We start from the raw sequence: 25,154 nt of genomic DNA, 5'->3' as shown, positions 1-25,154 counted from the left end.
ATGCTATTTTAAAATCAGCCCAAATCCCTTTCTTCTTCTGCATTGCTTCTTCCAGATTCTAAATTATAGTCGATTTCTCATAGTTGGTTCACCCCCTACTTCCGGTGGTGATGTGATGTGATCTTCCTGGATACAGTTCCATACCTCATTTTCCAGTTGGATAATCTCCGCTGTTACACTTGATTTCCTAGCAACCCAATAGCACCAGTTCTCATGACCACTGTAGACTCCTTCCTTGGCCAAATGGTTCTCCCTTCAGAAGGCTCAATCTTCCGCCCTGCCACCTGGCAGCCACTGTGAGCCCAGGTGTAATCTGTGGGTGTTAATGTATTCACCTGCACTCACACCTCAGAGACGGCCGTCTGCTCGGTCAACTGTTATTCTGCAGATTCCTTTGAAACCTGAACGTGAAGGCAGGTGCACAGGGCCAGAGGACCCTCTGACCCCATTCAGGAAAGCCGTTCAATTACAATTTCCTCTCAAACTCTTACCCCATGATACACGTAGTAAGTCGAGTTTTTTTTTCCCCACAATTAACATAAACAAAAAGCGATTACGTAATAGTATATATAATAAAAAAGTGATTTGTTTATTCCATGTTGACATGTAATTATTTTCCTAACATGAACAGAAAAGCATGTGGTTGTATCTAGTGTTAGCCTAGTCGTTTTGTCTGTGAAGCAACGTATTTGAAATCATTCCTCAAAGTCACATTTAATTTCCTTTTCAGCCAAGAGTCAGGGCCTTAGGAAAATGATTTACTGCACTTAACAATATGTCAAGAGAGATGAGTCAAATGTTAATGTGAAATTCTAGGTAACTGTTTTCCATCACTGTCATCAGCGAACAGCAGTACTTATCTTACAGTCTGGAGATGGAAATCTTACTTGCTTGTTCTGACATCACGCGAGGGTAGTGATTGTGACCCTCACAGACTGTCTAACTGCCTTTGTTGCCACTGAAGATGTTTGTGTGTGTGTGTATGTGTGTGTGTTTCCTGGTGTGTGCTTAAAGTACGCCCAGGCAAAGCAGAAGTCCCTCTTTTCATCGATTAAAATTAATCCCCAAGGTTGGGGTAGGGGACAGGGATGAATAGGCAGAGCACAGAGAAATTTTAGGCAGTTAAAATACTTACATTATACAATAATGGTGAATACATTTCATTATATATTTGTCCAAACCCATAGAATGTACAATACCAAGAGTGAACCCTAAGGTAAACAATAGACTCTGGGTGCTGTGTGATCATGGTGTGTCAATGTCAGTTCATTATTTGTAACAAATGTACCCTTCTGGTGGAGGATGTTGATGATGGGGAAGGCTGTGCATGTTTGGAGGCAGGAAGAATACGGGAACTCCCTGGGCTTTCCCTACAACCTTGCTGTAAACCTTAAACTCCTCTATAAAAATCGTCTTTAAAAACCAAAAAATACAAACCACTTCCCAGCTATGGGCAAAATTAACTTCATATACCAAAGCTGTGGCAGATAGAGAAATCCCTCTTGAAAATCTCATATTAGATAGAATATCCTCTAAGGGGGAGGAGAAAAGGGTGAAGAAGACAAATGATTTTATGAAGTTTCCCTTCTAACAGGTGAGTGGAACTCAAAAACATTCAGTTCATAAACTGAGTTGTTAGGTTGGTCATCGTTTAATAGAATAAACCTATAAATATCTATTTTAATACCTGCCCCACTTTTTTCCTATTGATTACCATCCTTTACCAATCTCTTGCCCTTTCCTCATGTACATACCCAAGGCGACATGATAGAATAGTCATGCTGATACATGATCTGATCAAAATGCACATTTGATTTGCATCATAAAATGTGAATGAAAATGAAAAAGACAGCTGGATTTATTGGTGCAGATTTCTGATTTTGCAGCCAGATGACATCCATCATTACTCATGATGTATAACCTATATTTTCCAACCCGACAGTACCAGGCTGATTAAATACGCATTCAAAGCATATTTGCAAAGCTGAGAAAAATTTAAACACATTATCTCAATCCCGTTCACTGAAAAAGTGAATATTCTTGCATTTATTAAGAAATGCGTCTGTGTCAAGGACTTGAACTTGTGATTGCCGAAAGATAGCCATATTTGATCCTTTATTAAAGACAAAACTAAATTATCTCTCTAGGGTGAGATTTTACAATTGAAAATTATTTGTTCTGATTTTTCGCAATTACATTTGAATAAAAACTTCAAGATTGAAGTACACATGTAAAGTAGCTTGCCCATTGCCGATTGCTGAGGCAACCATATTTAACTTATACATGTTTAGTCTCATATTTACGCTTAAGATGCTCATATGGTTATTTTGTTATTTAGCAGTAGATATTATTTGTTGTACACTTACTATGGAATATAAGGATTGACCTGTTGCATTCCACCATCCCATATATTTCACTGACTCACCAACTCCTAATACAATGATATAATAATGATTATATCAGTGTTATGTGTCAATGCAAAACGTAAGCCAAGCTCATAAGTCCACATTAAGCCAAAATGGAGTAAAAAAAAATCCCACAAACATTGGGACCTTGAATGGGGTTGTCTTACATCTACAGAAAAGTAGGAGAGAATTGATATCTTCGCAGTATTGTGTCCAGTGATCCATGACATAACGGAGTTCCATTATTTAAAAAATAATGTTATGTTTGTTGATATTCAATCAAACCAGGTGACCTTTGTGCTGTTACAAAAATAAAATGTAACCAAGTAAATTTTAAAATCTACTTCACTTTGTTAAGCCATTTATGAATCAGGCAGCATTCCATCCAGCAAGTAGAAAGAAGCTCTAAGGTTCTGTACAAGATGGAAGGATTTTTATTATAGGCAGATATGGGGAGGGACAACTAGAGAAGAAAGAAAGAAAGAAAGAAAGAAAGAAAGAAAGAAAGAAAGAAGAAAGAAAGAAGAAAGAAGGAAAGAAAGGAGGAAGAAAGAAAAAAGAAAGAAGGAAAGAAAGGAGGAAGAAAGAAAGAAAGAAAAAAGAAAGAAGGAAAGAAAGGAGGAAGAAAGAAAGAAAGAAAGAAAGAAAGAAAGAAAGAAAGAAAGAAAAAAGAAAGAAGAAAAGAAGGAAAGAAAGGAGGAAGAAAGAAAGAAAGAAAGAAAGAAGAAGAAAAGAAAGAAAGGAGGAAGAAAGAAAGAAAGAAAGAAAGAAAGAAAGAAAGAAAGAAAGAAAGAAAGAAAGAAGAAGGAAAGAAAGGAGGAAGAAAGGAAGGAAGGAAGGAAGGAAGGAAGAAGGAAAGAAGGGAGGAAGGAGGAAGGGAGGAAGGCAGGAAGATTACCTCCTTAGTCCTGACCAGAAAATTCCTCACTACATTTCTGGGAGAGGTTGCAAGTGAAATTAGATTAGGTTTTAGGCCCTGGTTTGGTGAAGGCCTAACAAATGTGACTACATTTGGGGCTTGTGGTTTTCTTTCTAACAAGGTATTGCTTTGTGTCTATACTGTTCCATGCTAAACTCCCTTAGTAACTCACCTGCTAATATCTCATGTAATAATGTCTATAGATTCCCAAGGATTTTCTATGTTCAAAATTATGTTGGGGCCTGAGTGGTTCAGTGGGCTAAGCGTCTGACTTCAGCTCACATCATGAGTTTACGTCCACTGTCAGCTCAGATTCTGTCCTTCCCTCTCCTCTGCCCCTCCCCCACTTGTGCATACACTCTCTCTCTCTCAAAATATAAGTAAAGAAATTATCTTCTCTCTGAACAATAAAACTTTCATTTCTTCTTTCAATTCTCATGCATTTTATTAGCTCTTTTCTTGCCTTACTGTGAGAAGACCTGAAGAAAGATTGAGGAAAACTGAAGATAGTGGATATTTTTGTCTCATTTCTGATCTCAGAGAGAAATGTCTCAATAAATCGAAGTTAACTATGATGTTTCTAAAAAAAATATATCTTCTTTATAATATGAAGATACTCTTTTGTATACTCAGGTTTTTGAGTTTCTATCAACTGTATTTTGTAATGCTTCTTTGCATCTATAGAAATTATTATCTAATTTTCTTCATTTTTAAGCTTTTTTCCTACTTTCAATGTGATGAAATATAGTACTTTTTTCTGCGTGTGACTTTATCTTGTCTATTGCTCAGAGTGAGCAAACTTTACTGTTCTGTCATCAAGTTACTGATGACTGTCATCGTCACTGTATTACTGAGTCAATTTTGTTATTATTTTTTTAATGTTTATTTTTGAGAGGGAGAGAGTGTGTGTGTGAGAGACAGAGAGTGTGAGAAGGAGAGGGGCAGAGAGAGAGGGAGGCAGAGAATTCCAAGCAGGCCCTGCACTGTCAGTACAGGGCCTGACACGGAGCTCGGTCTCAGGAACTGTGAGATCAAGACCTGAGCCAAAGTCGGCCACTTAACTGACTGAGCCACCTAGAACCTCAGGAAGGTTCTTTTTTTTTAAATTTATGTTAGCACATTTTTTAGTTCTACAATTTTCCTTTTATTTTCATAATTTGTATTTCTTTGCTGAGAGTTTGTAATTTTTCATTTGATTCAAGAGAATTTGTCATTTCTTGTTGGCATATTTTTATTAAGGTGGCTTTAAAGTCCTTGTCAGATAATTCCAGGATGTAATTCATCTAGTTGAATTAGTTGGAGTTAGCTGTCTTTACTCATTTAAATTGTGATTTTCCTGGGTCTTCGAGGGACATGCTATTTTATTATACCTGGCCACTTTGCTTGTTATGTTGAGACTGTGGCTCTTACATAAGATTTTTTTTTTCTTTTTAGCAGGAATTCACTCTACCACAAAGGTCCTAGCCTAGTTTTGTAGGCTGTGGTTCCATTGACAATATACTTCTTAGAGTCTGCCTGGCGTCTTGGGTCTGATTGATTTCTCACTGTTCCCTGCTGATGCTATTTGAGGAAGTGGAAGGAGCTCTCTCAGCCTGGGCCCCCCTGGTGCCACTAAGTGGACAAAGGGATGCTTTATCCAGCAGTGGGTTGAAGTTCCTCCACTGGATGGTTGGTGTCCTCTTTGCGGTTGCTACCGTCCTGGGATCCCTACTGAGTTCTTTTTTCCTTGATCTTTCAGAGGTCACCTTGCATTTCAGTTGTCTCTTGCAAGTTTTTGAGTGTTTATACTCCCTGAGTGGGGAGCAAAGGGAGCTGAACCCATACCCTCATTTCCGGACCAGAAGTCATTCTAAATCATTTTGATAGCCAATTCTCTCATGACTGGAGGTTGAGCGTTTTTTCTGGATGTTTAATAACAAGCTGTGTTCCCAGGTTCATTAGCCGTCTCTTCACTAATTGTTTGCAATTCCCCTCTCAGTCGATGTGAGCTTTTTAAATTAAGACATATTTATATGTTTTCTAGGTACCTTTGCTCTAAATAACTCCTCAGCTTCTTGTACTTCTTTAGCTATTTCTCACATGTATCTTGATACAATTTTTAAGACATTGACATTACTGTAAGTGATAGAAGTAAACCCATTAGTCTACAATGTGAAACATGTTGAGAGTTGAGGATAACAGTCTTCACCATTATTCCAAGTTTGCAGGGAAAGGAAGCATAAAATATGCAGTGATATGACAGGAAAGGAATACCTATGTGTTTCTTGTGTGTTTTTGTTTGCTTGTTTGTTTTGTTGTTGTTGTTGTTTTTGCAAAAGTGCTTGAGTGAATCAGGGCAATTTTATTTCATTTGAATTAGCTCTTTCATCAACATCTTCAGGGTCATTTATTTTTATATGTCCAAGGGGGTGCGTAATAGAGGTTCAATAAATATTTATTAAGTTAATGGCATAGAGGCTCGAGCACCGTACCTTCCTATAGAAGTCATAATCTCTCATATTGCCTAATAGAGACCGTACACGTAAGAGATATCTATGAATATGAATGGAAGATGATGACATTGTGAGCGAACAGGGGACCAGCAAACGGTGGGAAGAGAAAGGAGGTGATGGCTGTATTCCTACAATGTTATGTAATTCATTCCCTATTTTAATAAAATGTTTCCCACCTCTAGGGCAAAAAAGAGAGGCGAAAACACACCCAATCATTTCAAGGTCTTTGCTATCGCATAAGATATTTCGTGAACATACTGATGATGGTATCATTTTCACTCCTTTTTGTTTCAGGTTCAGGTTCTTCGGAACGCTGGAGAAGAAGTGAACCTGACAGTGTCATTTTTAAAAAGAGCACCCGCTTTCCTCAAACTCCCACTGAACGAAGACTGCGCATGTAAGCATTTATGAAGAATAGGTAAAATGCTCGCATCATCATATTTATTTTTGAAACCGCTATTTCCTGACAGTAATTGATAATTTCGTTTTAAAGTTGGGATTTCTGCCTGAATACAAATATTTTTTATATCACACAGCATTTTATGAATGCTTATGCAAAGGGTACAGATGCTAGTTTATTTTTTTAACTTGTTTTATTTTTTATCCTGTAATTTACATCCAAGTTAGCATATAGTGCAACAATGATTTCAGGAGTAGATTCCTTGATGCCCCTTCCCCATTTAGCCCATCCCCCCTCCCACAATCCTCCCTGTAACCCTCCGTTTATTCTCCATATTTGTGAGTCTCTTCTGTTTTGTCCCCCTCCCTGTTTTTGTATGATTTTTGCTCCCCTTCCCTTAGGTTCATCTGTTTTGTCTCTTAAAGTCCTCATATGAGAGTGAAGTCATATGATTGTTGTCTTTCTCTGACTAATTTCACTTAGCATCATACCCTCCAGTTCCATCCACGTAGTTGCAAATGGCAAGATTTCATTCTTTTTGATTGCCGAGTAATACTCCTTTGTATATATACACCACATCTTCTTTATCCATTCATCCATCGATGGACATTTGGGCTCTTTCCATGCTTTGGCTATTGTTGATAGTGCTGCTATAAACATGGGGGTGCACATGTCCCTTCAAAACAGCACGCCTGTATCCCGTGGACAAATGCTTAGTAGTGCAATTGCTGGGTCTAGGGTAGTTCTATTTTTAGTTTTTTGAGGAACCTCCATACTGCTTTCCAGAGTGGCTGCACCAGCTTGCATTCCCACAGATGTTAGTTCTGTTTCAGAATGTATTCAGCACATTTACAGTTATTTTCTAGCCTATAACTGGAGACACATTATTTATTTTAAAAATAAATATTTTAATAGTATCCTATTATGTACATTGTATTACATTTCATTCATAATATCTGATGAATATACTTTCTCTAACTAGAAAATGATATAATCCTATGTGGCTCCTGGACTTCTAAACAAGCATTTACACTTGTCATGGAAGGAAGCACCAGTCTAGGTAGTAATGGAATAATTTTCATAAGAGTTAACTTCAAAATGTCTGTATCAATTTGTACATTAAGAAATAAAACATTATCAAACATTTTTGCTAAAAATCAAAGAAGAATATATCTTTTAACTGAGGCATAATTTGCATGCAATGAAATAGAAAGATCTTAAATGCACAATTGGATTGCTTAATCTACATGCCTTTAAATCACAGAAGGGTTCCTCCATGGCCCTTCCCAATAAATAACACCCCAAGAAACAACCATTAATTTCATTTCTTATCATTATATATTCCTTTTCTTTCTTGTAGAACTTTTTTAGAACACAAGCATACTGTATTTACTCTTTTATGTCTAATTTCTTTCACTATGAAAAATCACGTGTGTTTTAAATTTCAGTCATTTGTTCATTCACATTGCTGTGAATATTCCATTAGATAAATAGAATAAAGTTTGCTAATCATTCTCTGATTGATAGATAAGGGACCTTGTTTCCTGTACTTTGCCATTATAACTAAAGCTACTATGAACATTCTTGTATGAGGCTTTGGAAATCTTCCAATTTTATGTTCACTACCATAAGTACTTAGGAGTGGGGTTGCTCAGTCACCAGGTAGATGTATAATTAACTTGTTAACTGCCAAAAAGCATTTCTACAGAGAACGTTTATTTAAAAACCTCTTTATCTCCACTCCAGCTGTGTGTATGAGAGTTCTGACTGCTCTACATTTAATTCAATATTTTATGGTCAAAGATTTTTTTTAGCTATTCTATCTAGTGTAGAGTGGTGTCTTATTATACTAGTACTTTGCATATCCCTGAAGACTAATTATGATTAGCTCCTTATCATGCACCATTTGCATATATTACTGGAGATCTGCATATCTTAGTTTGTAATGCGTGTGCTCAAATTTTGCCCATCTCTCTATTGGTATATCTTTATATTATTGTAGTGCAGGAGTTTAAGAAAATATTCTGTACATAATCTTTGTCAGCTCATGTATTACAACACTTTTCTCTCAGTCTATGGATAACTATGTTTTCCCTAAAGGTGTCTTAGGTTTGCAGACGTTTTCCATTTTGACAAACTCCAATTTAACATTTTGTGGCTGCTCTTACTGCATATGGTTATTGTTTTCTGTATCTTCTCTAAGAAATACTTGCTTACCCCAAGGTTGCAAAGAGACTCCCCGACATTTTCCTGGAGCTTTATGACACTGGCCTTTACGTTGAGGTTTAGAGTCCATCTTATACCAATTACTATCTTGTGTCTGAGCTAGGAATTTAGAATCAAGAAATTACTTTCTTATTTCCATTAATTTTTGTGTTCATCCTTCCACCTTAGCTGCCGTGTTAATCCCTTATGACAGGTTCTCCAATTTTGCAATTGTTCATGATTATTTAGCTATTCTATACCTTTTGCATTGCTGCATATATTTTAGAAATAGCATGTCAATTTCTATCAAATCCAGTTACAATTCTCCATGGGATGAAGCCGGATTTATAGATAATTTGTAGAATTAACATATTAACAACTTGAAATCTGTAAGCCCATGAACATGATATAACTTTCTATTTATTTATGTTTTCATTTTTCTCAGCAACATTTTAGTATTTTCAGTGGGAAAGTCTTACATATCTTTCATTAAACTGATTTCTAAGCATTTCTTATTCTACCATAAACGGCATTTAAAAAAATTTTAGTGCCCATATATTGTTGCTAACACATAGACATACATTTATACATTCTGCATCATAGGCTTAATTTTCTTATTAGTTCAGGTAGGACTTTCTGTCTATTCTTATAGGCGCTCACTTTATACAGTTATGTTATCTGCAAATATTGAATTCTCCTTCTTTCTTTACAATCTGTATTTTTAAAATTTCTTTTTCTTGCCTATTTCAATGGCCAGGACTTCCAGTAAAATGTTGGGCAAAGTCTTGAGGGCAGATATCTCTCTTTTGCTCAAGATATTAGGAGAAATTTCCAGTCTTTTACTGTTAAGCATGACATTCATATATGTGCTCACTTACACCTTTTATTTAGGTTGAAGAAGTGCTCTTTTATTCCTAGGTTACTGAGGATTTTTCTTTTCCTTTTTAACATGAGTTGATGTCGAATTATCACAAATATTTTTTATACCCATTGGAAGATTATATTTTTAATCTTTTTTTTTATTCTGCTGATATGGTGTATTTTTATTTTTTATTATATTTTTATGAATATAATCTATTGTCAAATAGGTTTCCATACCACACTAGTGCTCATCCCAACAGGTGCCCTTCTCAATGCCCATCACCCACTTTCCCCTCATCCGGCCCCCCATCCACCCTCAGTTTGTTCTCTGCATTTAAGACTCTCTTAGGGTTTGCCTCCCTCCCTCTCTGTAATTTTTTCCCCTTCCCTTCCCCCATGGTCTTCTGTTGAGTTTCTCAAGATCCACATATGAGTGAAAACATATGGTATCTGTCTTTCTCTGCCTGACTTATTTCACTTAGCACAACACTCTCCAGTTCCATCCACGTTGCTGCAAATGGCAAGATTTCATTTTGTCTCATTGCCAAGTAGCAGTCCATTGAATATATAAACCACATCTTCTTTATCCATTTGTCAGTTGATGGGCATTTAGGCTCTTTCCATAATTTGGCTGTTGTTGAAAATGCTCCTATAAACATTGGGTTACAAGTGCCCTATGAATCAGCACTCCTGTAACCTTAGGATGAATTCCTAGTAGTGCTATTGCTGGGTCACAGGGTAGTTCTATTTTTAACTTTTTGAGGAACCTCCACACTGTTTTCCACAGCGGCTGCACCAGTTTGCCTTTCCACCAAGAGTATAAGAATGTCCCCCTTTCTCCACATCCTTGCCAGCATCTGTAGTTTCCTGATTTGTTAATTTTAGCGTGAGGTGGTATCTCAGTGTGGCTTTGATTTGTATTTCCCTGATGAAGAGTTACACTGAGTGTCTTTTCATGTGTGTGTTGACCATCTGGATGTCTTCTTTGGAAAAGTGTCTATTCATGTCTTCTGCCCATTTCTTCACTGGATTATTCATTTTTCAGGTGTGGAATTTGGTGAGTTCTTTATAGATTTTGGATACTAACCCTCTATCTGATATGTCATTTGCAAATACCTTCTCCCATTCGGTCAGTTGCCTTTTAGTTTTGTTGATTGTTTCCTTTGCAGTGCAGAAGCTTTTTATCTTGATAAGATCCCAATAGTTCATTTTTGCTTTTAATTTCCCTGATTTTGGAGATGTGTTGAGTAAGAAATTGCTGTGGCTGAGGTCAAAGAGGTTGTTGCCTGCTTTCTCCCTTAGGGTTTGGATGGTTTCCTATCTCACATTTAGGTCTTTCATCTATTTTGAGTTTGTTTTTTGTGAATGGTGTAAGAAAGTCGTCTAGTTTCATTCTTCTGCATGTTGCTGTCCAGTTCTCCCAGAACCATTTGTTAAAGAGACTGTCTTTTTTCCATTGGATACTCTTTCCTGCATTGTCAAAGCTTAGTTGGCCACACATTTGTGGGCCCAGTTCTGGGTTCTCTATTCTATTTCATTGGTCTATGTGTCTGTTTTTGTGCCAATACCAGACTGTCCTGATAATTACAGCTTTGTAGTAGAGGCTAAAGTCTGGGATTGTGATGCCTCCCACTTTGATTTCCTTCTTCAATATTATTTTGGCTAATTGGGGTCTTCTGTGGTTCCATACAAATTTTAAGATTGCTTGTTTGAGCTTTAAGAAGAATTTTGATTGGGATTGCATTGAATGTGTACATTGCTTTGGGTAGTATTGACATTTTAATAATATTTATTCTTCCTTTCCGTGAGATTGGAATGTTTTTCCATTTCTTTGTATCTTCTTCAATTTCCTTCATAAGCTTTCTATAGTTTTCAGCATACAGATCTTTTGCATCTTTAATTAGGTTTATTCATAGGTATTTTATCATTCTTGGTGCAATTGTAAATGGGACCAGTTTCTTTATTTCTCTTTTGTTGCTTCATTATTAATGTATAAAATGCAATTTTATTGTACATTAATTTCTGTACATTAATTTTGTATCCTTCAGTTTTGCTGAATTCATGTATCAGTTCCTGGAGTCTTTTGGTGGAGCCTTTGGGTTTTCATGTAGAGTATCATGTCACCTGTGAAACTGAAAGTTTGACTTCTTCTTTTCCAATTTTGATGCCTTTGATTTCACTTTGTTGTCTGATTGCTGATGCTAAGATTTCCAACACTATGTTAAACAACAGCAGTGAGAGTGGACATCCCTGTCGTGCTCCTGACCTCAGGGGGAAAGCTCTGAGTTTTTCCCCATTGAGGATGATATTAGCAGTAGGCTTTTCAGACATGGCTTTTATGATGTTTAGGTATGTTCCTTCTATCCTGACTTTCCTGAGGGTTTTAAGAAAGGATGCTGTATTTTGTCAATACTTTTTCTTCATCTATTGAGAGGATCATATGGGTCTTCTCCTTTCTTCTATTAATATGATGTATCACATGGATTAATTTGAGAATATTAAACCAGCCATGCAGCCTGGGAATGAATCCCACTTGATCATGGTGAATAATTCTTTTCATATGCTGTTGAATTCAATTTGCTAATATCTGGTTGAGAATTTTTGCATTAATTTCATCAGGGATATTAGCCTGTAGTTCTTCTTTTTTGTGGGGTCCCTCTCTGGTTTAGGAATCAGGGTAATGCTGGCTTCATAGAATGAGTCTGGAATTTTTCTTTCCATTTCTATTTTTTGGAATAGCTTGAGAAGGATAGGTATTATCTCTGCTTTAAATGTCTGGTGGAATTCCCCAGGAAGCCATGTGGTCCAGGGCTCTTATTTGTTGGGAGATTTTTGATAACTGATTCAATTTCTTCACTAATTATGGGTCTGTTCAAATTTTCTATTTCTTCCCATTTGAGTTTTGGTATTGTGTGAGTGTCTAGGAATTTGTCCATTCCTTCCAGGTTATCCTGTTTGTTGGCATATAATTTTTCATAGTATTCTATGATAATTCCTTGTATTTCTGAGGGATTGGTTGTGATAAATACATTTTCATTCATGATTTTATCTATTTGGGTCCTCTCTCTTTTCTTTTTGAGAAGCCTGGCTAGAGGTTTATCAATTTTGTTTATTTTTTCGAAAAACCAACTCTTGGTTTCATTGATCTGTTCTACTGTTGGCTTTGTTTTGTTTTGTTTTGGATCATATATTGTTTATTTCTGCCCTGATCTTTATGATATCTCTTCTTCTGCTGTTTTTGAGGTTTCTTTGTTGTTCTGCTTCTAGTTCCTTTAGGTGTGCTGTTAGATTTTGTATTTGGGATATTTCTTGTTTCTTGAGATAGGCCTGGATTGCAATGTATTTCCCTCTTAGAACTGCCTTTGCTGTATCCCAAAGGGTTTGAATTGTTGTGTTTTCATTTTCATTTGTTTCAATATATATTTTTTATTTCTTCTTTAATTGTCTGGTTGACCCATTCATTCTTTAGTAGGATGTTCTTTAACCTCCATGCATTTGGAGGTTTTCCAACCTTTTTCCTGTGGTTGATTTCATGTTTCATAGCATTGTGATCTGAAAGTGTGCATGGTATGATCTTAATTCCTTTATATTTATTGAGGGCTGTTTTGTGACCCAGTATATGATCTATCTTGGAGAATGTTCCATGTGCACTGGAGAAGAAAGTATATTCCATTGCTTTGGGATGCAGAGTTCTAAATATATTTGTCAAGTCCATCTGGCCCAGTGTATTATCGAAGGCCATTGTTTCTTTATTGATTTTCTGCCTAGATAATCTGCCCGTTGTTGTAAGTGGAGTATTAAAGTCCCCTGCAATTACCACATTCTTACCAACAAGATTGCTTAGGTTTGTGATTGTTTCATATATTTGGGTGCCTTCGAATTCAGTGCATAAACACTCATAACTGTTAGCTCTTCTTGATGGATAGACACTGTAATTATTATATAATGCCCTTCTTCATCTCTTGTTACAGTCTTTAGTTTAAAATCTAGTTTGTCTGATATAAGTATGGCTACTGCAGCTTTCTTTTCACTTCCAGTAGCATAATAGGTAGTTCTCCATCCCCTCACTTGCAATCTGAAGGTGTCCTCAGGTCTACAATGACTCTCTTGTAGACAGCAAATAGGTGGGTCTTGTTTTTTTTTTTTTTATCCATTCTGATACCCTATGTCTTTTGATTGGAACATTTAGTCCATTTCTATTCAGTGTTGTTATTAAAAGACATGGTTTTAGAGTCATTGTGATGTCTGTAGTTTTCATGCTTGTAGTGATGTCTCTGGTCCTTTGTGGTCTTTGCAACATTTCACTCACAGAGTCCCCCTTAGGATCTCTTGTAGGGCTGTTTTAGTGGTAATGAATTACTTCAGTTTTTGTTTGTTTGGGAAAACCTTTGTCTGTCCTTCTATTCTGAACGACAGACTTGGCTGCATATTTTTCCTGTTCATTACATTGAAGATTTCTTGCCACTCCTTTCTAGTCTGCCATGTTTCAGTAGATAGATTGAAACTACTACCCTTATGTGTCTACCTTATGTGTAGGTTAAGGCCCATTTGTCCCTAGCTGCTTTCAGAATTCTCTCTTTATCTTTGTATTTTGCCAGTTTCACTATGATATGTCATGCAGACGATCGATTCAAGTTATGTCTGAAGGGAGTTCTCTGTGCCTCCTGGATTTCAATGTCTGTTTCCTTCCCCAAATTGAGGAAGTTCTCAGCTACGATTTGTTCAAGCACACCTTTGGCCCCTCTCTGTCTCTCTTCTTCTTCTGTAACTCCTATGATACAGATATTGTTCTGTTTCATTGAGTCACTTAGTTCTCTAATTCTCCCCTTGTGATCCAGAATATTTTTTCTCTCTTTTTCTCAGCTTCATCTTTTTCCATAATTTTATCTTCTATTTCACCTATTCTCCCCCTGCCTCTTCAATTCTGGCTGTCACCACTCTCGTTTATTTTGCACCTCGTTTACAGCAATTTTTAATTCATCATGACTATTTTTTAGTTCCTTGATTTCTGCATAATAGATTCTCTGCTGTCTGTTTTTCAACTCCATCAGTTAATCTTATGACTATTATTCTAAATTCTTGTCCAGTTATATTGTTTATATCTTTTTTGATCAATTCTTTAGCTGTCATTTCTTCCTGGAATTTCTTTTGAGGGGAATTCTTCCGTTTCATCATTTTGGCTACTTTTCTGTCCCTTATGTGTTTTAAAAGCTTGCTACATGTCCTGTTCCTGCAAACACTACTATGTTAAAGAGGGATCATACACTGTCCAGGGCCTGACCCTTCAGGAGGTGTATTTGGAGAGTGTTACTTGTTCTTTGTTGTTGTGACTCTGGCTGCTTTATCTCCCTACTCGTAGTGATGTTTTGAACCCTCCAATAAGTGTGCTTTGATTTGTTCTTGAAGTAGCCCTGGAAAGTAAAACAAAGAAACAAAAACAAACAGAAAGCAAAAACACTCAAACACACACAAACAATCAAAAATCCCAAAAACAAAAACCAGGAACACCAGCTACAAGTAAACAACAGGTGGAGGCAGATAAGGAAGAGCCCTTATCCCATACAAAGAGAGACATGACAGGAACGGGGAAAATAAAGGGTAAAAAAGGACCAGATAAACTATATGGCTTAATCCAGAGAGAGAGAAAGGAAAATAAAGAAGGAGGCAGGGAAAAAGAAAAATAAAATAATTTATCTAGACAGAGAAACTTTAAGGCTTAACCCCAAGAGAGAGAAGGAGATTAAAGAAGGAGGTGTAGAACATGTATCAAGAGAATGGATTAAATATGTCTGCTTAAACAAACTAGCAACCAACAACCAGAGTAACTAGACTAGAGGAGGGACGAGATAAGAAGGAGAAAAGGTAGGAAGAATGTATCTACATAGTAGAATTGTCTGAGAATTAAATCAGGCAAAACAGCAGCGCTGGTCTGGAGGAGGGGCTGTCTGGTTCCTCCCTGTCAATCCTGCTCCAGGAGATGGGCAGTTACCCAGCGCCAAGGGGCGTGGTTTGGTGTGGGCGGGTCCGCCTCCACTGTGGGCCCCCTGTCTGTCCCCAGGACCTTCTCCATGGACAGCGTGTCCCAAACTACTGTGTTCGACCCATCTTCACTGTGGTGTGGATGCAAATAACGGGGTTTGTCCTGCTCCGCCGACTCCCATGCCCAGCGCTCAGCTGGGATTTAAACTCTGGCTCTGCGCCCCCCACCCCCAGTCCACCCCCTAGTACTGGGGAAGCACCTGTCCATGTTGCCCTCTATTGCAGGCAGGCTTTGTCCTGTCCCACAGCACTCCAGGAAGGGGACCACTGTCTCCCACTGCAGACGGCGCTCCTGACGTAGCCACCGAGCCCGGGCTGGCTCCTTTCCTCCCCTTGTGGGAGAACAGGACAGTCGGCCCCAGTCCAGAAAAGGCCCGCAGTCAGGGATTGGGTCTTTGTCGCCGGGTCGGTGGTTTTTCTCTCCCCCAGATACAGTCCTGTGCTTCCCCAGCCGCTCTTTCTCTTCCCTTTGTCGCTCCGCAGAAGAGGATCCCTCTCCTCCATTCGTTTTGTCTCCCCCAGTTCTCAATCATGCACCTGTGGCCGGTCAGGTTGTCCTGGTGGGTCTCTGGACGTGAGACTGTCTCTTTTCCTCCCCGACTCTCAGAGTTAAAAGTCCTTTAGCTTCAACAGTACTTTGATTGAAAGAGGAGGGAACGGCGGGTCCCCTCACTTCTTCACCGTGTTCCAAGATCGATGTGGTGTATTTTTGAATATTTGTTTGGAATGCCAAATTGAGCTTGTATTCCCGGGATAAACACTACATGGTGATGAAAAAAAAAATTTATTGCTGGTTTCAATTTGCTAATATATTAAGACTCTTTTGAAAACAAATGTTCATGAGGGATATCCATATATACATCTTGTTAATGTTTTAGTGGGATTTTGGTGGCAGGGTTTTTGACATTTTCACGTACGTTGTGCAGTGGTAACTCCTCCTTTATTTCCACAAAGAATTTGCTTAACAGTAATAGTATATTTTTCTTAAATCATTTAGTAAACTCACCAAAAAAGCAATCTGAGCCTAGAATTATAGTTTTTATTTTGTCTGAATTAATCTCTTCAGTGCTTATAGGACTTTTTCTGATATTTTTTTCTTCCTTTGTAAGGTTTGGTAAAATGTTTTTCAAGATTTTTTTTTTTGCCATTTTAACTAAGTTACGAATTTAATTGCATGAAGTTATTCATCATATCATTTTATTATTCCTTTTAAGATTTGTTGACTTGCTCGACTTGCAATAATACTGCCTCTTTTGTTCCTGATATCAGTAACTTGTATTTTCTCACTCCTTTGCCCCATCACTTTTCCTATGGGTTTTATTAATCTTTCCAAAAAAAAACCCATTTTTGTCTTGGTTAATTTTGTCCATTCTTTTGTTTCAATCTTATTATTTTCCACTTCACTTTTATTGTTTTCTATCTTCTATTTACTTTGATTTGTTTTCTCTTTCATACCTAACTTCTTAATGTGAAAGCATAGATCATTAACTTTGTACCTTTCTTTTGTGCATTCGTTTAAATCTTGGAATATCACTGACAAGACTGCTTTAGATCTGTCACAGAATTTGACATAGCATTTTATTCTGCTCAAAATGGATATAAATTTGAAAGTAATATGTTTATGCATTAAAATAGTGTCTCATAAGAGAAAATGCAGATAAACATCAAAAGGAAAATTAGCTAAAACAAAGTATGAAATGCTTAAGATTTAAACAGTAGAAAAACTATATTCATGCTGGTTTGGAGAAAAGCCTGTGATCCTCTTCTTAGCACCAGGAAAGCTATGGAACTTTAGAGTGATAAAAATGGAAAACAAAATCACTTCCTTTTTCAACACATTAGTTAATGTTAGGAATGTCACCTAGGACCTCTCATGTTTGAATTTAAGTATAAGATTTAAATAAAAATTGGGAGTCAATTATATCAATAGTACATATTTATCAACATTTGCCCCTTCAAAACGTATAATGTTTTCAAATAACGCAATTCATCAAAAATCAAGAAATACATAATTCTAATCCTGACTGTAAAAATTACTGCATTGTGAAAGCTGAGTTTAAGACACCCATTACTCATACTTAGGTTTCTCGTGAGAATCTGATGTGAAGCTTTTTAGTTTCAATTTCACCAATTTAGATAGCATCAGTGAAGGTACTTCCAATTATAGCATATGCCTAGAACATTTATAAAGAAAGAGCCCATGCAAACTTTATTTGCATCATGGAAAATGATGATAACTACCAATATGATTTGCAAGTAGGTTGAAATGTGACAGTGAATGGAACTTTGTAGATGAACCAAATTCTGCACAATTGTAAGTATGGGTCATAAGCGTAGGTCACTTGGGATAATGGAATTCAATAACAGTTCTACAAGGTTGTATGTTTTCATTAATAAAGCTTCACATCGTTTCTGAAATCAAAGATAAACACATGGGTATCCTTCAGGGTCCCATTTTAGTCACTTAGCCTACTTGCAAAACCGTGGCTTTGATAGAAGTGAGGTAAAAATGTATTTTAGTAACTGATTTCATGGTATGATCGAGGATCTGGAAAAATACAATGTAGAATGCAGTCTAGCAGATTTTGGTGTTCTGACCAGTGGGGTGTTGTGATTTTTTTTTTCCTGCAGGTGCTCCAAGTGACCAGAGCAGTGGTACCTCCTCTCCTCTTTGTGACAGTGGGTTGCATCTCAACTATCATCCCAACAATACAGTAAGATGGCCAAGACATATTCAGACTAATAAGGAGATAACACAAAGAAAGGCGGAAAATATGTGTGTGTGTGTGTGTGTGTGTGTGTGTGTGTTTTCCTATTTTCCTATTTTCCAAAAACTGCTATCGAATCTCATTGCTCTGATATAGTTGAAGTCCTTGTTTGCTTCATCCTTTAAGAATTAGGATAAACCAGGGGACATCTGGGTGACTCAGTCGGTTTAGTATCTGACTCTTGGTCCACCTCACAAATCTCACGGTGAGTTCGAGCCCTGTAGCTCTGTGCTGGCAGTGTGGAGCCTGCTTGGGAATCTCTCTCTCGTCTCTGTCTCTGCCCCTTCTCTGCTTGCGTGCTCTTTCTCTCTCAAAATAAATAAGTAAACTTCAAAGAATTAGGGTAAACCAGGAAAAAATAAATAGGTCAATTATTAATTTTTAAAAAGTTTTTGATGTTTTTGTTTTTTGTTTTTGTTTTTGTTTTTGTTTTTAAGAGAGAGAGAGACAGAGCACAAGCTGGGGAGGAGAAGAAAGAAAGGGAGACAAAGAATCTGAAGCAGGCTCCAGGCTCCAGGCTGTCAGCACAGAGCCTGACTTGGGGCTTGAACTCATGAACCATGAGATCATGACCTGAGCTGAAGTCGGAGGCTTAACGGACTGAACTACCCACGTGCCTCAGTCATTTATTTTTTAATGTCATTTTTCTCCTCTCAGGTCTGCATTAAGCCTTTTGCAAGCTAATGAGACTAACTTCATGAGATCACATAACATCATGTAATCATTTTATCATAGTGCATATTATACGTAATTTCATGCTCTAAATGATTTGACATGATTTTTATCATTTTTCCTTTGAAATAATTTAGCTGAAAGTAGCTGTTTAATTTTCCTTTTGGTAAGATTTCTTAAAGATCTGCCGGCATGCCAGGAAATTAACACAAAGCGAGAAAGATCTGGCATCATATTAAAACATAATGAATGTTAAACTACACATGTATTTAATCACTGATAAAATTGGCATGTTTGTTTTATATACATTTAATAGAACGTTAAATTTCCTTTTCCACTTGTAGTTTGGGGCAAGCAAGTTTTTTTGCTTGTTTTTGTTTTGCTTTGTTTTTTAATAAACGTGTTTGAACTCCTTATATTTCACCCTTCAAAACGTTCACACATCTTCAGGTCAAAGCAGTTTTCTCAGGTTACGTGCGAGTCGAACTTTCCGCCGGGATCACAAACATGAAGAGCAGCAGAGCAGACATTAAGCAGGAATTTATTTTTCTATTCTGCATATTAGGTTATAAAACACCTGTAGCTTCTGACTTGGATGATTCGTCTTCCACTTGAAATTCTTGCCCTAATTGTGGCGTTTTACTCTTTGGAGCATCTCCAACCTTCATTGTACCTCACTGCGTCACTGCTGTTCTTTAGCTGCGTGCCTTAGGTACTCGAGTCCTTTTATAGTTTCATTATTCTTTGCTCCTAAAGAGGAACCCTTGGCAAGACCAAGGGTTACCTCTACCTGCATCAACCAAGCACATCTGGGTGTATTTAATCCGATCTCCTCTCTTATTTTTGTTACCAGAGAAATAATTGTCACATTCTAGATGACATTTAAAACACTGATCTTCAGAAGGTGGCAAGATCTGAGTAGTTTCAACAGTGATTTCCTAATGAGTAAATAAATAAATACATTCTGTGCCGCCATTACCACACTTCTCAATTAGTTGACTTCCAGTCTCCAAACAAATCTTCACGTCTTACCTCAGGAACCGCTCACCTTCTTTCCTTACGATCTAGATGCTCTTGGTGCTTCTGATGCCCTTCCAATCCCCTTTACTGGGCTGGTGCACCTACTACCCCAGCTGCTGTGAGTGCTGGTTACCTGCCCCCCAAACCGCCCCATTCACTGCTGACCTCTCCTGTAAGGACCCTGTGCCTAGGAATCTGGAATCACCACTCCTGGGGGATGGCTGCAGCCTACAACTTGAGGCCTCTCTTCAGGAGTCCCCATCTCTGGCGCAGTTGCTCCCTGTCTCATCCACTGCTTCCCTCAGTCCTCACAGGTTTCTCCTGAGAACTTTCCCTTCTCATCTCATTGACCCAAAGTCCCCATCTTAGCTCTGCTCCTCAGACACGAAGGAAGAGCTCCTTGACTTCAGAGTGGAGGAAGATGTTTAGTCATTGTTTTATTCTAATTCTTGTCCTTGTACCCTTGGATTCCTTTATGATAATGAGAAGTAGAGAAGTCACCATGGGTGGGCTATAGGTAAGAATCAGTCAGGTTTTAACTTATCCCACTGACATACATAAAAACATGTATGAAATTGATTTCATGAACTGTGCCTGTATGGTGTTGCTTGCTATTATGTCCTCCCTTAGAAAGGCATAATTAAAACAAGAAAATCACTCAGTAATTCTATAACATGACTGTTCCAAGTAAACCCAGCTATATAAAATAAAAAAAAATTGTCATAAATTTTCCTTACAGGGATTATGTCTTTCCATTTTCAAGAGGCCTTTTGTTTTGCTTTTAGCTTAGGGTTGAACATTATTTTGACATCCCTGAAGATCTTTAAGCGCAGGCGAATTCATGATACTCACCATGATTTTAGAGAATAAAGATCCAAACATATGTAAATTGACATAGAGTGCATTAAATTAAAAAAAAATCAATGTGTTTCAATTAAATGAATTTTTGCTGAGAACCTACTTTTGGGAAACACTTCTTTAGGTACCATGGGGAGAAGTTAATTGTGTTTCCTGACCCAGAAAGTTTAAAATTCAGATCTATAGACAAATGCATAAAATGAACTATGATAGAAGCAGAAAAAGAACAACAGATCTAGCCTTCTGATATCAGAGAGAAGGGCTCCTAGAGACTTGGAATATCGGACTTAATTGAGCTCAACAAACACTGAGGGACCACAAACCAAATTTTGTTCTGATGCCTATCACGGAATAAGGGTTCAGGCCCGATCAGCTCATACCGACTTACCCAGCCGGGTGCTATCCTGTGTTTCTCTTCTATAAGGTGTGGAGAGTAGAGGATATTGCTTCTCAAAGATTTATAAAATTAGGAGCAGTCAAAGGCATGCTTTCTTCTGACCCATCAGTAAATAAATGAACAGTGAGAACTGGGAAGGCAGTATGTACTATGAGACATATTTTCCACAGAATGTGTGCACGTTATAAATAGTCTCCTGAAGAGAAACATTCAGTTCTCTGATGTGTCTAAATCTTTAAGTCTATCCTGGACGAAGCAACCCATTGTTTTAATTCCTATGCCTTACTTATTCTCTGAAGCAAATTTTGAGTAAGTAGGCATGAGTTTTGTTTTCTGAAACAGCATTTTAGGCATATGGGAAAATATTTTACCATTACCCCATCTTCTTACTAAAAATATAGTCTAGTCCTTCTAAGGACCCCAGGTCACCAATTTTAGGGATAAAAGAGTCCTTTGGTGTGCCAGCCAATATGAAAAAAAAAAAAAGAATTTGTTTTGTGTCCACCAGAAGACTTAAATTCAGATAATTACCTAACCAAATTCTGAGAAATGTTTTTCATAACTGTATATCTTTAATGAATATTTTTTTATGCCAAGTCCTTAACAAAATCCGGATCAGCATTTTGCTCTGTATTCAATTCTATTTTGGTATGATGCTATTCTTGAGTGGCAATTGCATGGCAATATACTTTAAAATGTGTTAACTTTGGGGAAAAGAATCTATTTTAAAGCAAAGAATATCTAAATATTACTTTTCCATTCACATTATTAATATTCTAAGAAACAACATTCTTGACATTGAAGAACAAAGCTCCTGAAAAGTAGTTATGATCCTTGAAATTAAAAAAAAATGTTGGTTCTAGCTCATATATAATTAAAAACAACCCTAAGACTACTGTTAAAGAAAAAACTAGAAAGAAAATTTTATTCAACTTTCACAATTAACTAAAGATAAATAATCTTCAAAGAGCACTATATATTCCATTATAAATAAAAGATCTATAAAACGAAATTAAAACTGAAAGTTTCAGTAGCTCAAGTGGGACTTATTTCATATTTTTTATAAGGAGGCAATATAAAAGAAAGTGACAATGGCAACTTTGTTCATGAAAGTATCAAGGTGCAGTGCTACATCAAAGACGTGTCAAATTTCACACGTATTTTCATACTTGAAATATTTCATTTCATATGTTCATAGAAGACTATGAAGTCATATAAAACTTACCATACTCGTGTGTTGGTGATTACCATTGTCCTCAATAATCCATCGCTTCAGTCATTATGTTCTGTTACGGTTTCTATGTCATTTGTTTGAGGAACATATAAAGTGAGGGGGACTATTTGTACTTTTCAAGAAAGAAGAGGAACCATCATCTTTAAATAATTTGCCTAGAACCATGTAGCCAGAGAGTGAAACAATCACGACAAAAATCCTAATTATTCTTTGCATAGTTTCACTTGCAAGTATGACTGGTAAATGTTGTGCGATGAGAGACGTGATGGCCCTAGAATCGTAAAGATGTAGAGCTGAGTGGATCTGCCTAGCACTGTCATTTGCAGCCTGGCTGACTTGGGTCAATTATTTACTGTAAAATTTCTCAGGAGAGCCCCATGTGCATGGGGTCCTGTGAGTGGGCTCCAGACATACTCTGATATGTGCTTAATAGTCATTGGTAGACCCTGGGACACTCTCATTCCCTATAGTCTGCTCTGACCACAGAAACCTAGTCTACGTACCCTAGTATGTTACTCAGGATCATTATTTCTTCGAGTGCCTTCATGCAGAAAAGGTGGGGAAGCAATAATTTAATGGGCCTAAAAAAAGCTTTAGGTTTTTCTTTTGTAAGAGGAGTCTTTTAATAAGCTTATCGTTGGAGATAGGCACAATAAAACACAGATCATTTAAATAAATTGCTCCTCGGTTAAAGGACTCGTCAGTTGGGAAATTGGCATTTTGGAACCCAGGTGATCTGATTCTGATTCCGAGCCTGAGCCTTCGTCACCCTGTTGTATACTGCCACCTAACTGACCTCATTTCACATGGTGACCGTCTATAACATGAGACATCAAGGCCAGAAGCAGGATTAACATGAAACCTACGTTTGTGCCTTTGCAATCACAAGATAAGCATTAAAAACTAGGTGTCTTGGAGACCAATCACCAGCAGGGGGCCCCTCACTGGATGGTCTTAGCAAGGCTGCCCTTGCCTTCCTACCCAGTGTCCTCAACAACCGGAAGGATTTAGTAGATATTTATTGGCACAGTGGGTGCATTAACATAATAATGCCAAACAGCATGTGACCTTTAGTGAAAACAGTGGAAGCAATTTTGAAGAAATTAATACCTTAAGATGTTAGAGGTGCCTGACTGGCTTAGTCAGGGGATCCTGGGACTCTTGATCTCCGAGTTCTGGGTTTGAGCCCCCTGTTGGGTGTAGAAATTACTTAAAAATAAAATCTTTAAAAAAATGTTAATGATAATATTGAGACTAATGGAGTTTCAAAATCTAGACTAAAATAGAATTTCCTAACATCATCACTCAAAAATTATAGACTCTATAGAACATAAAGAAATCAGATCATGCCTTGGCCCTTACAATCCATGCAAACTTAAATATCAAGATTATTCCAGGTACTGCTGCCAGGAAGAAATTGTAAAGTAAAGCTGAAATAATGAAAGAAGCGTGGATCATCATCAAGTGTGAAAAGCCCAAATTTTATTCAAATATGTTTCTTCTATACATAAGGAAAAAGACCCAAAGTTCTTTTTTTTTTTAATTTTTTAATGTTTATTTATTATTGACAGAGACAGAGAGACAGACAGAGACAGAGCATGAGTCGGGGAGGGGCAGAGAGAAAGGGAGACAGAATCTGAAGCAGGCTCCAGGCGCTGAGCTGTCAGAGCCCGACGTGAGGCTCGAACTCAGGGACCACGAGATCATGACCTGAGCCGAAGTCGGCCGCCCAGCCGACTGAGCCACCCAGGAACCCCAAAAGACCCAGGCTTTTAATGAAACTTAAAATACATGTAATTTTAAACCAGCAGTGGTTGATTTAACATCAATTTAAAACAATATACGAACATACAAACATTTTATAAACTTGAAGTTAAAACACGACAGAGATTTCCTTGAGTAGTTTTTAAAAGTTGTTTTATAAGAAATTCATTCTACTCAAAAATATTTACAAGTAACCGATAAATTACGAGCATGTATAACACTGTTTAGCGCTTAGCCAATACTCAGAAAATATTGGGTAATTGAATGAACGACAACTTATTCTTATATTTGTCACTCATTACTTCCTTGTAACTTGTCCCATATTTCCATTCCTGAATGAATTGAGTTCTGTCACCCTTTTATTTTTTTCTCCCTTCTCCCCACTCCATTTTTTCATAAGCTTTCCCTGCCATTCTTCATCTCCATTATTCCCTCCTCATTTTCTTATATAATTCTGTTAATAAGGAAGTTAAAAATACAAATTTATTGGTGATGAATATGGATTCCTTTCTGAGGCATTCTACAAATGTCTTTTGATTATTTAGGGGGAAAAAACGATCCATCAAATGGAAAGTATTCATAACATAGGAACTCAAAACACAGAAATGAAAAAAAAAAAAAAAAAGAAAAAACCAATACTGATTGTTTGTATTCTTTCAGGACACGTTGTCATGTTCGTCCTGGCCAACATCTCCAGGCTTGAGATGGGAAAAACGATGGTGTGACCTTAGGCTGATCCCACTGCTTCATTCACGTTTCTCTCAGTATGTGCCTGGGACAGACTTGAGTCGGTGAGTTCACGCCAGTGAGTTCTGATTTTCTGTTCACTGAAAACAGGCCTGCAACCAAACTTTTAACATCATATGGCTTACGATTTTTATTCGCAGCACATTTTTAATGGTAGCAAGAAGAACTAAAAAAAAAAAAAAAAAAAAACCAATAGTGTAACTCAAACATTTATGAATCTGATGATAAAAGACATCCAGTTAATGCCCTGACTCTGCTACTAACTTGCTATAATGGATTCAGTGTCCTTAATGGATACAGTTTTATTGGGTTTTGTTTATTTATCTTAGTTTTAATGTTATTTTTTTCAAGGAAATTGTATAGTTCTTTTAGA

General features: G+C 37.3%; 1 protein-coding gene across 3 annotated transcripts in view; it reads left to right on the top strand.

Moving 5' to 3' along the window:
• The window catches only part of SNTG1 (syntrophin gamma 1), an 886,518-nt gene that overhangs the window by 659,353 nt on the left and 202,011 nt on the right, over nucleotides 1-25,154 (top strand). For all 3 annotated transcript variants that reach the window (XM_027042820.2, XM_027042821.2, XM_053208542.1), the window contains 3 exons: nucleotides 6,111-6,213; nucleotides 17,953-18,035; nucleotides 24,695-24,825. In XM_027042820.2, coding sequence (XP_026898621.1) covers nucleotides 6,111-6,213; nucleotides 17,953-18,035; nucleotides 24,695-24,825 — 317 coding nt within the window. The remainder of the gene's footprint in view (nucleotides 1-6,110; nucleotides 6,214-17,952; nucleotides 18,036-24,694; nucleotides 24,826-25,154) is intronic.

Source organism: Acinonyx jubatus, chromosome F2 (assembly GCF_027475565.1).
Source record: "Acinonyx jubatus isolate Ajub_Pintada_27869175 chromosome F2, VMU_Ajub_asm_v1.0, whole genome shotgun sequence".
NCBI lineage: Eukaryota > Metazoa > Chordata > Mammalia > Carnivora > Felidae > Acinonyx > Acinonyx jubatus.
This window is presented reverse-complemented; position numbering and strand designations above follow the sequence as displayed.